This window comes from Oncorhynchus masou, chromosome 13, assembly GCF_036934945.1.
Source record: "Oncorhynchus masou masou isolate Uvic2021 chromosome 13, UVic_Omas_1.1, whole genome shotgun sequence".
In the NCBI taxonomy this organism is placed as follows: domain Eukaryota; kingdom Metazoa; phylum Chordata; class Actinopteri; order Salmoniformes; family Salmonidae; genus Oncorhynchus; species Oncorhynchus masou.
The window spans coordinates 64,031,864-64,046,299 of record NC_088224.1 but is presented as its reverse complement, the minus strand read 5'-3'; the positions used below and the strand labels follow the sequence as shown (position 1 = coordinate 64,046,299).

The window sequence follows — 14,436 nt, the reverse complement described above, 5'->3', positions numbered from 1 at the left end:
GGTGGAAACAGAGATAGCATGTGATCCCGTCTGCTGGTCAGGGGTCAAAATACCATCGTAAATAAATACTAAACGGATATTGTCAGCACAAATATATGCGCTTTCATTTTTCCTCAAAGGTTTTTCAAAAGCATGTGATTAGTTTAGGATGCTATGCATATTGTAACAGTAGTTTGGCGTGGTGTTGTATCTCTCATTTAGTGGCCCTAGTGTCGTTATTGTAACTGAAACAATTGTTATGAAAAATATTAGTATGCAAATATGAATAATAATACCATATAAGTGACCAGTCATCATATTGGCAAGCGCTCCTCCATCTCTGGTTTAGTTCTGATAGGCCATATGACACTGCTGGCCCTATTGCACCGCACGCGCCTTTAGTTAAAATGGTTATTACTTATGTAAATTAGCGTCATATAGTTTTAAAAGCCTAGAATGTATATAGGCCAAAATGCTTGTTTAACAGGCCGAATAGCGATTTGGTTCAACGTAACCTATGTTATACCCTCCAGAGTGCAACCCATAATGGAGCCTTGTCCTGTATTTAACCTGAACGAGTAATTCGAGTTTGCATCAAAAATAATGGCTCTGAATGAAAACCTGTTACCATGATAATTAAGAACCGTGCATGTGTCCAAATTAAGAAGAAATTGTAGAATTTGCATCCTATACATTACATCGTTTCAATATCTTCTCTGACTAAATCGAAGTAGACTCAAATTTGATAATTCACTATCAAATAAATCAAATAATTTGTTAGGAATTGTTAAAGACCATACATTGTTTGTCCTTATATCTGATGCACCGTGTATTACACATTATAGGCCCAGTGGTCCTCAGCACCCCGGCCCAGCTCGTGGCTCCGGTAATAGTCGCACGAGGGACGCTCTCCATCACGACGACCGAGATATATTTCGAAGTGGACGAGGATGACCCCTCCTTCAAACTGCTTGACTCCACGGTAAGTCCAACCGCCACGTTCCCTTTCTGTTTGATATGCGATTACCCCACAAGCTTTTGTTCACATTCAAGTTCACTTTACTGAATCATGTTCATGTTTAGGCTGGGCCCGCATAAACCCCAGGTTCCTTTATTTTGCAAGACACAAATTGGGGTTTAGAGATGTACATTTTTTATCTAGGTTCACACATGTGCAACAATTCAAACATTAGGAGATTGTGGAGCAATTTAGAAAATGTGATCTAATTGGAACCTTGTGCCATTTTGATTCCCAGAATGTAGACGAGCCTTAAGGCTGCCTAGGCTTACACGCGCGCGATGCTCCACCTGCAGAGAACCTGGCCTACAATATTTTACAAATGTATTGATATTAGGATCCCCTCAAAACCTGTAAACCTATGTCATCGAACGAGAGCCTACGATATCGGTTCGATTTTAGGCCAACATTATCCTTGTTTATAAATATGGCGACTGTGTATAGACATGGGATAACAGTTGCACTATTAGGCTAACCCTAACGTTGTAACCTCGACATTTGCACAACTACGGGTTCAAAACAACTGGTTTTTCGCAGTCTTCGTGTGGACTGTATATTAGAAATATAGGCCTAATGGCTAACCCCAACCGTACCTCTCATACATGTTTCCCCAACAGCCTTACGCCGATAAAAAGCGTTTAAATAGACAGCCTATTATTATAACATAGACAACCTGATAGATTCAATATGTAGGATAGGCCTTTAGCCGGAACTAATAGAGATATGACAAACTATATTTGCGTAATTTAAAATGGGTTAAACACTAGGCCTATAAAATACCAATGTATGGTACCGATAATAAATATGGCCTGTATGTGATTAAAAAAATACAAGTTATACATTTCATTAATCATGATTGGGACACAAATATTACATAGCTCGTTTTTATTAACTCTTTAAATTAAATCAGAGACAGGAATAAAAAATCAGATCACAAATGTTATAATCCAGTGTATTTCAAGTGCATTTTTTCTTTTCAATTAGACTGTATTTATATATATATTCTTATTTTCAGGTTTTATCATGTTATCAAGGTACAAACAAAAATGATCGATTATACTTTAAATAGGAATTCAAGTATGTTTATGGAATGTTTTTTTTAACGTAACAGATAATACCATAAAAATGTAAACTTTCAAAATTTGAAAATGTCCACTGACAACAGATACAGCAGACTATCACTGAAATGAACGTTCTAATTTATTTTCTACCAAATAAAAAAAATGTTCAGGCGTTTTACTTTAAAAGGTGGAATTGAGCTCTTAAATGTACATGTCACACAACAACATTCACAAATTCAGACCACTGGAATCACAACCTATGAATGTATTTACAGTAGAAATGGTACAGTTATTTTGTCAAGGCTTGAAATGGGGGCTTTATTTTAAAGCATTTAAGCAAATAAACGATTTAGATTACCGTGGGCATGGAGAGAAATAACGGAAGATTAACACTGCATTGTAACCTAACCTTGAATGTGGATTGATGGTACAATTTGCTCCTAAATTAGGACATCGCAGAATAGAATTAAGAGAAGGGTCATATTTGACTAAATGTAATAAAAATGATCTCAGAGTAAACGTCTTCATCGTCAGAGGATAGTCACATTTTACAAGACCGTGAATAAAACAGGGGTGCAGTGATCATTTCTGTCCATAGTCCTTTGATACATCACCAGGCCTCTCACTGACCCTCCTTCACTATAACACACATTTACCTCAGAGTTTCTCCAAGCTTTTGGGGTTGGTCAGAATCTCTCTCGCCAGTCGCCAGGTCTGTTTGGCTGCATTTTCTAGAGCAGAATGAGGTTTCCCCTGGAACAGGTCTAGAGTAGGCAGGAAGTAATGGGGACACCTCCTGCACTGCAAACACGAAATAAGCTGCAATAGAATCCCGTTCAAACGGTCCCCGAGGTTGTTCTCGTCCCAGTCAGACTCCCGTGGATGTTTTTCACACTCATAAGAAACCAGAGTCTTCATGTGGTAGTTGTTGAGGGGCGTCCCAGGCAGCTCAAGGTGCCGGTCCCGTAACGTCTTGAGGACCGACAGACATTTCTTCCTGCAGCCTCCCAGGAGTAGGCGGTTCTCGGCCTCGCCGAACTGCAGGACCCAGGCGTCGCTCTCTGCCGAACTTTGTTTTCCGTTCAACGAGTAGCACTCTTTAGAGAGAAGGTTGAATCCCTCGGCCTTTACCTCGGCTACCCTGTTGGGCCCCGGCCAGGGGATGTGCGGTAGGGGCCAGTGCGCTGCGCTGCGGGGCCAGATCCCGGTGCATTTGAAAGCCGGGGTGATCTGAACGATGTATCTGTCTCTGATGCGTAACTTCACCTCGCTGGTGTCTGACACCATTTTGACAACATCTCTATAGCTGCATTTATCCACTGCCTGCGCCACTAGGGTCTGAAATCTGGAGCGGATCTTGCGCGCAGAGAGGTACCCGGAGGCAGTGATGAATTCTACCCAGAGAGACATGCTCCTCTTGCGGCCGTCGCTTAGCTTGAGCACGGCGCAGCCCGGCAGAGACCCATCATCCACGAAGTTAAACACCCCCATCTGGTTGAGGTAGAGCACCACCTCGAACTCCGTGGGGGAGATGACCTCTAGCCCCTCGAAGCGGTTGTCCATCTCGTTGAGAGAGCTGATGAAGCGGGGCTCCTGCACCTCCACCTCCTTCAACACGTCCGAGACCACCTTGCACACCTCCCGGATGGTCTTGGAGATGGCTGCCTTCCGAGATTGACATTTCTCCTGGTAGTATTTGTTGAGGTGGTACACCAGCTTGGCCTGGGCGGCTATCATGTTAGGGCAGAGATCCGGGTTGTAGACCGGAGTCTCGCAGTAAGCCGACGGATCCAACGCGGCTGTTTGTACGGGAGCCAATTTTAGAGAAGAAAGAACGCTATTAAAAAGAAAAAAATGTGTTCCACAAGACCCAACCCAGCCTCTTGCTAGTTGGGGCACATGCGTAATAACCTCGCTGGTCTAAATCATAAGCTTTTGCAATGGGCTGCAGTTGAAAAAGTATGTCCTTCGATTTGCGAATAATTATCAAAAGTCCATATTACACGCCCTCACGTCAGTAGTCAAAACAACCTCGTTGTTGTTTTTCTTAACTCTAATCACTGCTGTAGTTATGGATCCACATGTGAAAGTGCGCGGTGCAGTCTGTGTGTGTCTGTGTGTGTATGTGTGAGGGCGTTGTGGAGACGGCTGAGTCTTTCTGTGTTTAACAGCCCGGACGCTCTTCGGGAAATTATAAAGGGAGGGTTAGGAACGAGGATGTCCAATCGCCATCTGATTCGTCACCGCCTCCAGTTTATCGAACGCAAATTAATTCCCGGGTTTTATACACAATTTAAACTAAAGGTAGTAATGTCGAGGATCGGAAGTCCACCTACGCATTGGCTAGAGAAAAAACAGAGCCCACTTTCAGGAAGTCTTTTTAACATTTAAACGGATTTTCTTCAACTGCTCATTTTAGACTGCTTGTTTGTATGCTACAGTAGGTAGGCTATAACATATGCAAATGTTTATCTTATTTATTTGTTTTGGAATAAAATATTTTATTAAGTAGCATTTTTCTCGTGTTTATTATTCTTGCTTTCTCAGATTTTCGTTTTTTATTTTACTGTATTGTCCACAGCCTAAGGATGGTAGCTGATCTAATATTAGACACGACGTCTGAATGACAGATTTGATGACAGTCGTTGCGTGGGGTTATGTCTTTTATTTTATTTTGTTGCTTTGACAGACGATTCGCTATGCTAAATCTATTCAACAGGAATTTGGAATGCAGTGTCCGGAGAAAAAATGTCCTACTACATGTTGAAATAACCTATATTAGATGGATTTACGTCTTCGGCATATCAGTAGGCTAGGCTATTGTATAATTATTAGGCCTGTGAAATCACACGCTGGTTATTTTTGATAATAATGCATGTATGCCTGGAACATTGCAGTAGTTAAAAATAGTGGACCGGTTCATGTCCCCAGTTTTCCAGCATAAATAGGCTAATGATAACATAAAGGTACAAAGCCCTTTATAAGTTAATTGTTTTTTCTTACAGTGTCAATGTATAGGCTATCCAACGCAATACAATACATCTTCAGGCCTACCTTTCAATTAAGAAGTTTTTGAATTTGAATGTAAATATTTTTCGTTATTTTAATGTATGAAATAGGCCTACTATTCCTCATTAATTGAAGGATGAACTTGTCAAATTAAGTAGGACACTCATCTTATCAGTGAAGAAAAATTAAGATGGCATAGATATTTCCTTTAGCTATACCACTGTTTTGTAAGATTGTAATCTATACATGTGTAGGCATTTTAATATATTTCCAATATGTATTATTTTTCAGCATTGGTAAATGTTTTATTGCAAGCATCTTGTTAGTTCGTTGAAATAACGCAATTCCGATCATTTTTTATTTCACAATATTGTATAAGGACGTTTTGTATGCAAGAACAGATTGTGAGAACACAAGGTTTTCATAAGCAGGCCGTTACAAATTATTGATGTTGTACATTGTAGGCATCATTCTAGGTGAGTGTTGTGTGAGCAGTGTTTACAATTATCACGAATATGATGATATAACAAATTAAACAATATTAAACAATAGCAACGAAAAGAAAACTATACTTTATCATTATTATTATTATGATGATTATTTTAGCCTATATATAATTGACTTGAGTAGGCCTAGTATTTTCATCAGAAGTAAATGAGGCCTACATAGGCAACACAACATAGGCTAGGTCTACGATATTCATACTACTACGACAAAAATACTTAACTATTCCAATCATATTACTAATATAAAACAGATTATTATGTTACCAAGACCTCAATGGAAGCAAGACACATTTATGCACAACACCAGTAGACTAGATATTTTTATGCAGACGAAGTTGCTGCACATTTCTGCACAGTTAACAAGTCCTTCCCCCACACCAAATCACTGAACAATCACTGTAGTCATCACCGAATCAACTCCCTATCTCGGAGCCATCTCTAGCTTTAAAAGTAGTAATCATCCTGGCTAATCATAATTAATGTCCCACTGTTACCAGGCAGGTATTACAGATATGACAACAAATGGGTGTGCTGGTATAGACCTTGCCAAGATAACACATCATTACTCTAGGCCCATCAAAAGGTCTACTACGAAAATATGAATTCAAATTAAGTGTGAAATATAGTTTATTATATTCATAACCTTAATTATTATTTTAGATTGATAGTCAACAGAAATCTTTTTGGGTTAGATATTGACAAAACTAGGCACTAGCTACCACTTCCCAGTGTAGATTTTTCTTAGTCACTTTCATGGAGTGTTTTGCGATTGTAGGAAATTCTATACTGGTTTCATGTGGAGAGAGATCGGAGGAAAACCTGCACCTTCTCTCTCTCTCTCTCTCTCTCTCTCTCTCTGTCTCTGTCTCTGTCTCTGTCTCTCTGTCTCTGTCTGTCTCTCTCTCTGTAGATCAGCATGTGTATATATGGCCTTTATTAGAGCCAGACTAGTCTACAGTCTACTTCCAACTCCAAGTTTGTGTGTGGCCATGAGGCTGGCCATCCCTCTATGTGATAGAGGAGGGGCTTTTCTTCAGGATTATCACCTCTTTAATCTAAAGCATGTGGCTACTTAGATCTAACAACCTGGACTACTCTACACAGATCTACATGTAACAACCTGGACTACTCTACACAGATCTACATGTAAATGTTCATGTTTAGATCTAACAACCTGGACTACTCTACACAGATCTACATGTAACAACCTGGACTACTCTACACAGATCTACATGTAAATGTTCATGTTTAGATCTAACAACCTGGACTACTCTACACAGATCTACATGTAACAACCTGGACTACTCTACACAGATCTACATGTAACAACCTGGACTACTCTACACAGATCTACATGTAAATGTTCATGTTTAGATCTAACAACCTGGACTACTCTACACAGATCTACATGTAACAACCTGGACTACTCTACACAGATCTACATGTAAATGTTCATGTTTAGATCTAACAACCTGGACTACTCTACACAGATCTACATGTAACAACCTGGACTACTCTACACAGATCTACATGTAAATGTTCATGTTTAGATCTAACAACCTGGACTACTCTACACAGATCTACATGTAACAACCTGGACTACTCTACACAGATCTACATGTAAATGTTCATGTTTAGATCTAACAACCTGGACTACTCTACACAGATATACATGTAACAACCTGGACTACTCTACACAGATCTACATGTAAATATTCATGTTTAGATCTAACAACCTGAGGTGCGTTTAGTTCTGTTCAGCGTTTGCTACGTTGCGTGACGGTTTGTACTGAATGACACGTTTCCCCAAAACAGTGTGCGTTGTTCAACAGCCTTTGAGGTACGTTTGTGTGTTAATTAAACATTGCACACCGTTCTGAACACACCCCTGGTCTACTCTACACAAATCTACACTATATAGAAATCTGGTCTACTCTACTATAGATCTAAACTAACAACCTGTTCTACTCTACTCAGGTCTATACTATCCTCTATGGTCTCTGTGTTAGATCCACTATAGCAGATAAGGGTTAGCGTCTATCTCTGACCCGGCCTAATTTCAATAGAACCTATTTCTGACCTCACAGCCCAATGCATGACTGTAGTATTGGGCCTTTTTCTATTCTGACCCAGAATAACATCAGTCCGGTCTCTGACCCTCCAGCTTTATGTATGATTGTGTAAATCAATACAATGACTTCTACTTCCTACCATGTGACCCAGCTTCTTTGTGTAGAAGGCTTCTTTGTTTTTACGGCACCTCTCCTTTTCCCCTCCATTCTTCATTTTTCTCTTTCTTTTAGTAAGACTGATCCTCCTGTCAGTGGTCTGAAATGGGGGTCAACAGTTCTTGTCTAATAGCTGAAATGGCTTTGTGATGACACCATAGTTTATCACGCACACACACACGGCCTGAAACAGGACATGATATTTTTCAGTTTGACAATTACAAGTCTAAATTGACAATATAACATACATTTTTGATGCCACAAATCCATCGCCCCAGTCAGTGTAAACATTTACTATATAAAAATACAGTTTTTATAAATGTACAGTACTGTGGTGCATGATTGACACCAGTAGTATAGATGGTTAAGACCAACACCAGCTAAAACCATGATAATATTAATTTTATTAAGACAGACCAAATTAATCCAAGACCATATTAACAATTTAAACGTCTCAATAGTAATAACAGCATCTCATAATGTGCCCATTAAAGTCAACTAATTGAGGATATTAATAGTCAGTGTGTGTCTCTCTATTGATAATCCTTTTAGAACATGACAAATAGGGTCATCCATGTTATTCTGTCGTCTATCTCTCTGTACATTATAGAAGACTGGGAATGGAAGGCAGCCAAGGAGAGGTTCAGTCACCAAATCAAATCCAGATTATACCAACAGTCTCTAATGGAGTGGCAGTGCAATAGGACTCAGATTAAGAGGGTGGCATTTAAGACATGTGTGATCAGCATTAGGCCTCACACTGGGATAAATAATACACTTAACCCTCTCGGGATGGGGACTCACTTTGACATGTCCCCCCACAAAATGTATTAATCTCAAAATGACATTGTCATTGGGGTTTTTAATAATCTGAATATCATTATTCCAGACAATATGGTGTCTCTGTGGGGTAGCCCATTAATTTCTGGGCCTTGTGTCTTCCACCCTCTGGATCCTTCCTCCACCTCGGCCCCCTCTGGATCTCCGACCCCCCTTTCTTCATCTGTTATACCCCCTCCTCGTGTCAGCAGCCTCCCTGTGTTTGACTCCTCCCTCCCCGACTATTTCTCAATTCATATTTCCTTGATTCCTCACATCCTCTGACCTCGCATCCTTCTCAAAACACATTGGAGAAAAAGGTCAGAGGAGAGGGACCTTGGACCTTCAATATGATTTAGGAGGAAACAAGGACAAAGGATGCTAGATGTTGCATAGAGACAAATTGAGACAGAGCCCTCGTGTCAGCAGCCTCTTTGTGTGAGTAGTAAGGAGACGGGACAACACAGCCAGAGGCTCTGAAGGACCTTCTCATGATCAGCTAGGGCCCAGGCTAGGTCTCATATACTACAGACCATCAGGCTCCAGCCTGGTGGGGTTACAGAAAACACATCAGAATAACAGAACTTTGGTGTGTATTTCCGCGACAGAGGAGGAGAGAAAGAGGGAGAGGGAGAGGGAGAGAGCGAGAGGGAGAGCGAGAGGGAGAGTGAGAGAGAGAAGAACAGGGGAAATTATGAAAATTAATGAATTATCTCAGCACCTCCACCACCCGCCTCCCTCCTCTCCTCAATATGGAATGCTTGTCAGCCTTTCTGATTAATGACACGCATTTATTTGCATCAATTTTGCATTAATATAATTAAATATAATTTCGTTTCATTTGCCGACACGGCTTTGCATAATAACACAGAAAATGAGAGGTATTATTAGAGGTATGCCATTTTAAAAAATGGATAACATTCTGTGAACGATCATACATTTTTCTGTTCAAGTATGTGCCCATGGCATTACTGTGTAGAAATGCTTAGGTTATGGTTGCATCTCAAATGCCACCCTATTCCCTCTATCGTGTACTACTTTTGACCAGGGTCCATGGTATTTTCTATATGTGCACTACATAGGGAATAGGGTGCCGTTTGTGATGCAGACTGTGGCTGCCCCTGCCTGTATAATCACACAGATAAACTCTATATCTGTTGTACATAAGTGTTAAGGTATTAGTAAGAGACGGGAGCTGTGTCCTGCTACGTTATTATTCTGTTATCTGTTAATATCTCTGCTGTTGTTGTGAAATTTTTAGAGCAGCAGCATTGTTAAGGCTTGTGGTTTGTCATTAGAGCAGCAGCATTGTTAAGGCTTGTGGTTTGTTGTTAGAGCAACAGCATTGTTAAGGCTTGTGGTTTGTTGTTAGAGCAGCAGCATTGTAAAGGCTTGTGGTATGTCATTAGAGCAGCAGCATTGTAAAGGCTTGTGGTATGTCGTTAGAGCAGCAGTATTGTAAAGGCTTGTGGTATGTCGTTAGAGCAGCAGCATTGTAAAGGCTTGTGGTTTGTTGTTAGAGCAGCAGCATTGTAAAGGCTTGTGGTTTGTTGTTAGAGCAGCAGCATTGTAAAGACTTGTGGTTTGTTGTTAGACCAGCAGCATTATAAAGACTTGTGATTTGTTGTTAGAGCATCAGCATTGTTAAGGCTTGTAGTTTGATGTAGACTAGTTTATAGTATAATATCCAGTCTGTTTTGCCAGAGAGAAGAAAGATGCCACCTCATGTTTGTTTTTGTAATGCAATATATATATACAGTACCAGTCAAACGTTTGGACACCTACTCATTCCAGGGATTTTCTTTATTTTTACTATTTTCTACATTGTATAAAAATAGTGAAGACATCAGAACTATGAAATAACACATATGGAATCATGTAGTAACCAAAACAGTGTTAAACAAATCTAAATATAATTGAGATTCTTCAAAGTAGCCACCCTTTGCCAAGATGACAGCTTTGCACACTCATGGCATTCTCTCAACCAGCTTCATGAGGAATACTTTTCCAACAGACTTGAAGGAGTTCAAACACATATTGAGCACTTGTTGGCTGCTTTTCCTTCACTCTGTGGTCCAGCTCATCCCAAACCATCTCATCCCAACAGCGTTCCAGTTCTTGACACACTCGAACCTGTTCGCCTGGCACCTACCACCATACCACGTTCAAAGGCAAACATCCACAATCCATGTCTCTATTGTCTCAAGGCTTAAAAATCCTTCTTTAACCTGTCTCCTACCCTTCATTTACACGGATTGAAGGTGATTTTACAAGTGACATCAATAAGAGATCATAGCTTTCACCTGGATTCACCTGGTCAGTCTATGACATGGAAAAGGGAAGGTGTTCCTAATGTTTTGTACAGTGTAATATATGTATATATAAGAACAAACATGAGGAGGCACCTTCCTCCTCCCTATACGGAGTGGAAGGCAACAAAGCAACAGAGGCAGAGTGATTAATCTTCATGTGTAGGAGACGTCTCCTCTCCTGTCTAAAGGTGAACACTGTAATCATGGGCCCACTGACCCTGTGTTACCCTGTGATACTCCACCAGAGCATCTTTACTGCAGCGCAGGAGCCCATTATGAATCTCACATTAATTGCACAGCCCTTCTCTCCCTTCAACGCCATGTGTTTCCAGTATAAGAGCACACAGCAGAGCAGCAGAAAACAAAGACAAAGGGAGGGATAAAAGAGGATTGTGTTGTAATGAAATGCTGGTGGCTGGGCCCATGATGAAATTAGGCCATGTTACCCAAATAAGGCCTGAAGGGTTCGTAATTGCCCATGGTGGAGATGTGAAAAGCTGGGTGCCAACTGTCAGTGCCCAGCTAATGATGACAAATGTCTCTCTATGCAGATTGTAGTGACAGGGGGAGAGAGAGGAGAGGAGGAGAGAGAGTAGGGTTAAGGCCTACCATAATATGTAGAGAGAGAGAGAGAGAGAGTTGGGTTAATGCCTACCATAATATGAAGAGAGAGAGAGAGAGAGAAAGAGGGAGAGAGGGAGAGAGAGAGAGAGAGGTTAATGCCTACCATTATATGGAGAGAGGGTTAAAGCCTACCATTACATGGAGATAGAGGGTTAAAGCCTACCATTATATGGAGAGAGAGAGGGTTAAGGCCTACCATTTTACGGAGAGAGAGTGTTAAACCCTACCATTATATTGAGAGAGGGAGAGAGTAGGGTTAAAGCCTACCATTATATGGAGAGAGAGAGGGTTAATGCCTACCATTATATGGAGAGAGAGTAAGGTTAAAGACTACCATTTTTGGAGAGAGAGAGGGTTAAAGCCTACCATTATATGGAGAGAGGGTTAAAGCCTACCATTATATGGAGAGAGAGAGGGTTATTGCCTACCATTCTATGGAGAGAAAGAGAGGGTTAAAGCCTACCATTATATGGAGAGAGAGAGGGTTAAGGCCTACCATTATATGGAGAGAGAGAGAGGGTTAAGGCCTAACATTATATGGAGAGAGAGAGGGTTAAGGCCTAACATTATATGGAGAGAGAGAGAGGGTTAAGGCCTAACATTATATGGAGAGAGAGAGAGGGTTAAAGCCTACCATTATATGGAGAGAGAGAGGGTTAAGGCCTACCATTATATGGAGAGAGAGAGGGTTAAGGCCTAACATTATATGGAGAGAGAGAGAGGGTTAAGGCCTAACATTATATGGAGAGAGAGAGGGGGTTAAGGCCTAACATTATATGGAGAGAGAGAGAGGGTTAAAGTCTACCATTATATGGAGAGAGAGAGAGGGTTAAAGCCTACCATTATATGGAGAGAGAGAGGGTTAAGGCCTAACATTATATGTAGAGAGAGAGAGAGAGGGTTAAGGCCTAACATTATATATATATATATAGAGAGAGGGGGTTAAAGCCTACCATTATATGGAGAGAGAGAGAGGGTGTTAAAGCCTACCATTATATGAGGAGAGAGAGAGAGAGAGATGGTTAAAGCCTACCATTATATGGAGAGAGAGGGGGTTAAGGCCTACCATTATATGGAGAGAGAGGGTTAAAGCCTACCATTATATGGAGAGAGGGTTAAAGCCTACCATTATATGGAGAGAGAGGGTTAAAGCCTACCATTATATGGAGAAAGAGAGGGGTGGTTAAAGCCTACCATTATATGGAGAGAGAGAGATGGTTCAAGCCTTCCATTATATGGAGAGAGAGAGGGTTAAGGCCTACCATTATATCGAGAGAGTGAGTAGGGTTATGGCATACCATTATATGGATAGAGAGAAACGGTTAAGGCCTAACATTTTCTGGAAAGAGAGGTTTAAAGCCTACCCTTATTTGGAGAGAGAGAGAGGGTTCAATCCTACCATTATATGGAGAGAGAGAGGGTTAAGGCCTGCCATTATCTGGAGAGAGAGAGAGGGTGTTAAAGCCTACCATGATATGGAGAGAGAGAGAGAGGGTTAAAGCCTACCATTATATGGAGAGAGAGAGTGGGGGTTTAGGCCTACCATTAAATGGAGAGAGAGAGAGAGAGAGAGAGAGAGGGGGGTTAAATCCTACCATTATATGGAGAGAGATAAAGTTTTAAAGCCTACCATTATATGGAGAGAGAGAGGGTGTTAAAGCCTACCTTTATATGGAGAGAGAGAGAGGGTTAAAGTCTACCATTATATGGAGAGAGAGTAGGGTTAAGGCCTACCATTTTATGAGAGAGAGAGAGAGGGTTAAAGCCTACCATTATATGGAAAGAGAGGGTTAAAGCCTACCATTATATGAGGAGAGAGAGGGTTAAAGCCTACCATTATATGGAGAGAGAGAGAGAGGGTTAAAGGCTATCATTATATGGAGAGAGACAGAGGGTTACCGCCTGCCATTGTATGGAGAGTGAGTGTTGAGGCCTACCATTATATGGAGAGAGAGAGGGTTATTGCCTACCATTCTATGGAGAGAGAAAGGGGGTTAAACAGTACCATTATATGGAGAGAGAGAGAGAGTAGGGTTAAAGCCTAACATTATATGGAGAGAGAGAGGGTTAACACCTACCATTATATGGAGAGAGAGAGGGTTAAGGCCTACCATTATATGGAGAGAGAGTCAGGTTAAGGCCTACCATTATATGGAGAGAGAGGGTTTAAGCCTACCATTATATGGAGAGAGAGAGAGAGAATGTTTTAAAGCCTACCATTATATGGAGAGAGAGAGGGTGTTAAATCCTACCATTATATGGAGAGAGAGAGAGAGGGTTAAAGCCTACCATTTTATGGAGAGAGAGAGGGTTAAAGCCTACCATTATATGGCGAGAGAGGGTTTAAGCTGACCATTATATGAGCAGAGAGAGGGTTAAAGCCTACCATTATATGGAGAGAGAGGGTTAAAGCCTACCATTATATGAGGAGAGTGGGTTAAAGCCTACCATTATATGGAGAGAGAGATAGGGTTAAAGCCTACCATTATATGGAGAGAGAGGGTTAAAGCCTACCATTATATGGAGAGAGTGTCAAAGCCTACCATTATATGGAGAGAGGGTTAAAGCCTACCATTTTATGGATAGAGAGAGAGTAGGGTTAAAGCCTACCATTCTATGGATAGAGAGAGAGGGGGTTAAAGCCTACCATTATATGAGGAGAGAGAGAGATGGTTAAAGCCTACAATTATATGGAGAGAGAGGGGTTTAAGGCCTACCATTATATGGAGAGAGAGGGTTTAAGCCTACCATTATATGGAGAGAGAGAGAGAGAATGTTATAAAGCCTACCATTATATGGAGAGAGAGAAAGTGTGTTAAATCCTACCATTATATGGAGAGAGAGAGAGAGGGTTAAAGCCTACCATTATATGGAGAGAGA

General features: G+C 40.9%; 2 protein-coding genes across 2 annotated transcripts in view; one reads left to right on the top strand and one right to left on the bottom strand.

Moving 5' to 3' along the window:
• LOC135553390 (neurobeachin-like) overlaps positions 1-14,436 on the top strand; it is a 334,327-nt gene that overhangs the window by 208,144 nt on the left and 111,747 nt on the right. The window contains exon 42 of the mRNA XM_064985529.1: positions 825-961. Within this exon, the coding sequence (XP_064841601.1) occupies positions 825-961 (137 nt within the window). The remainder of the gene's footprint in view (positions 1-824; positions 962-14,436) is intronic.
• Positions 1,868-4,206, bottom strand: LOC135551522 (putative nucleotidyltransferase MAB21L1). The gene has a single exon (XM_064982727.1). The coding sequence runs from the start codon at positions 3,793-3,795 to the stop codon at positions 2,716-2,718; it is 1,080 nt and encodes a 359-aa protein (XP_064838799.1). The 5' UTR covers positions 3,796-4,206; the 3' UTR covers positions 1,868-2,715.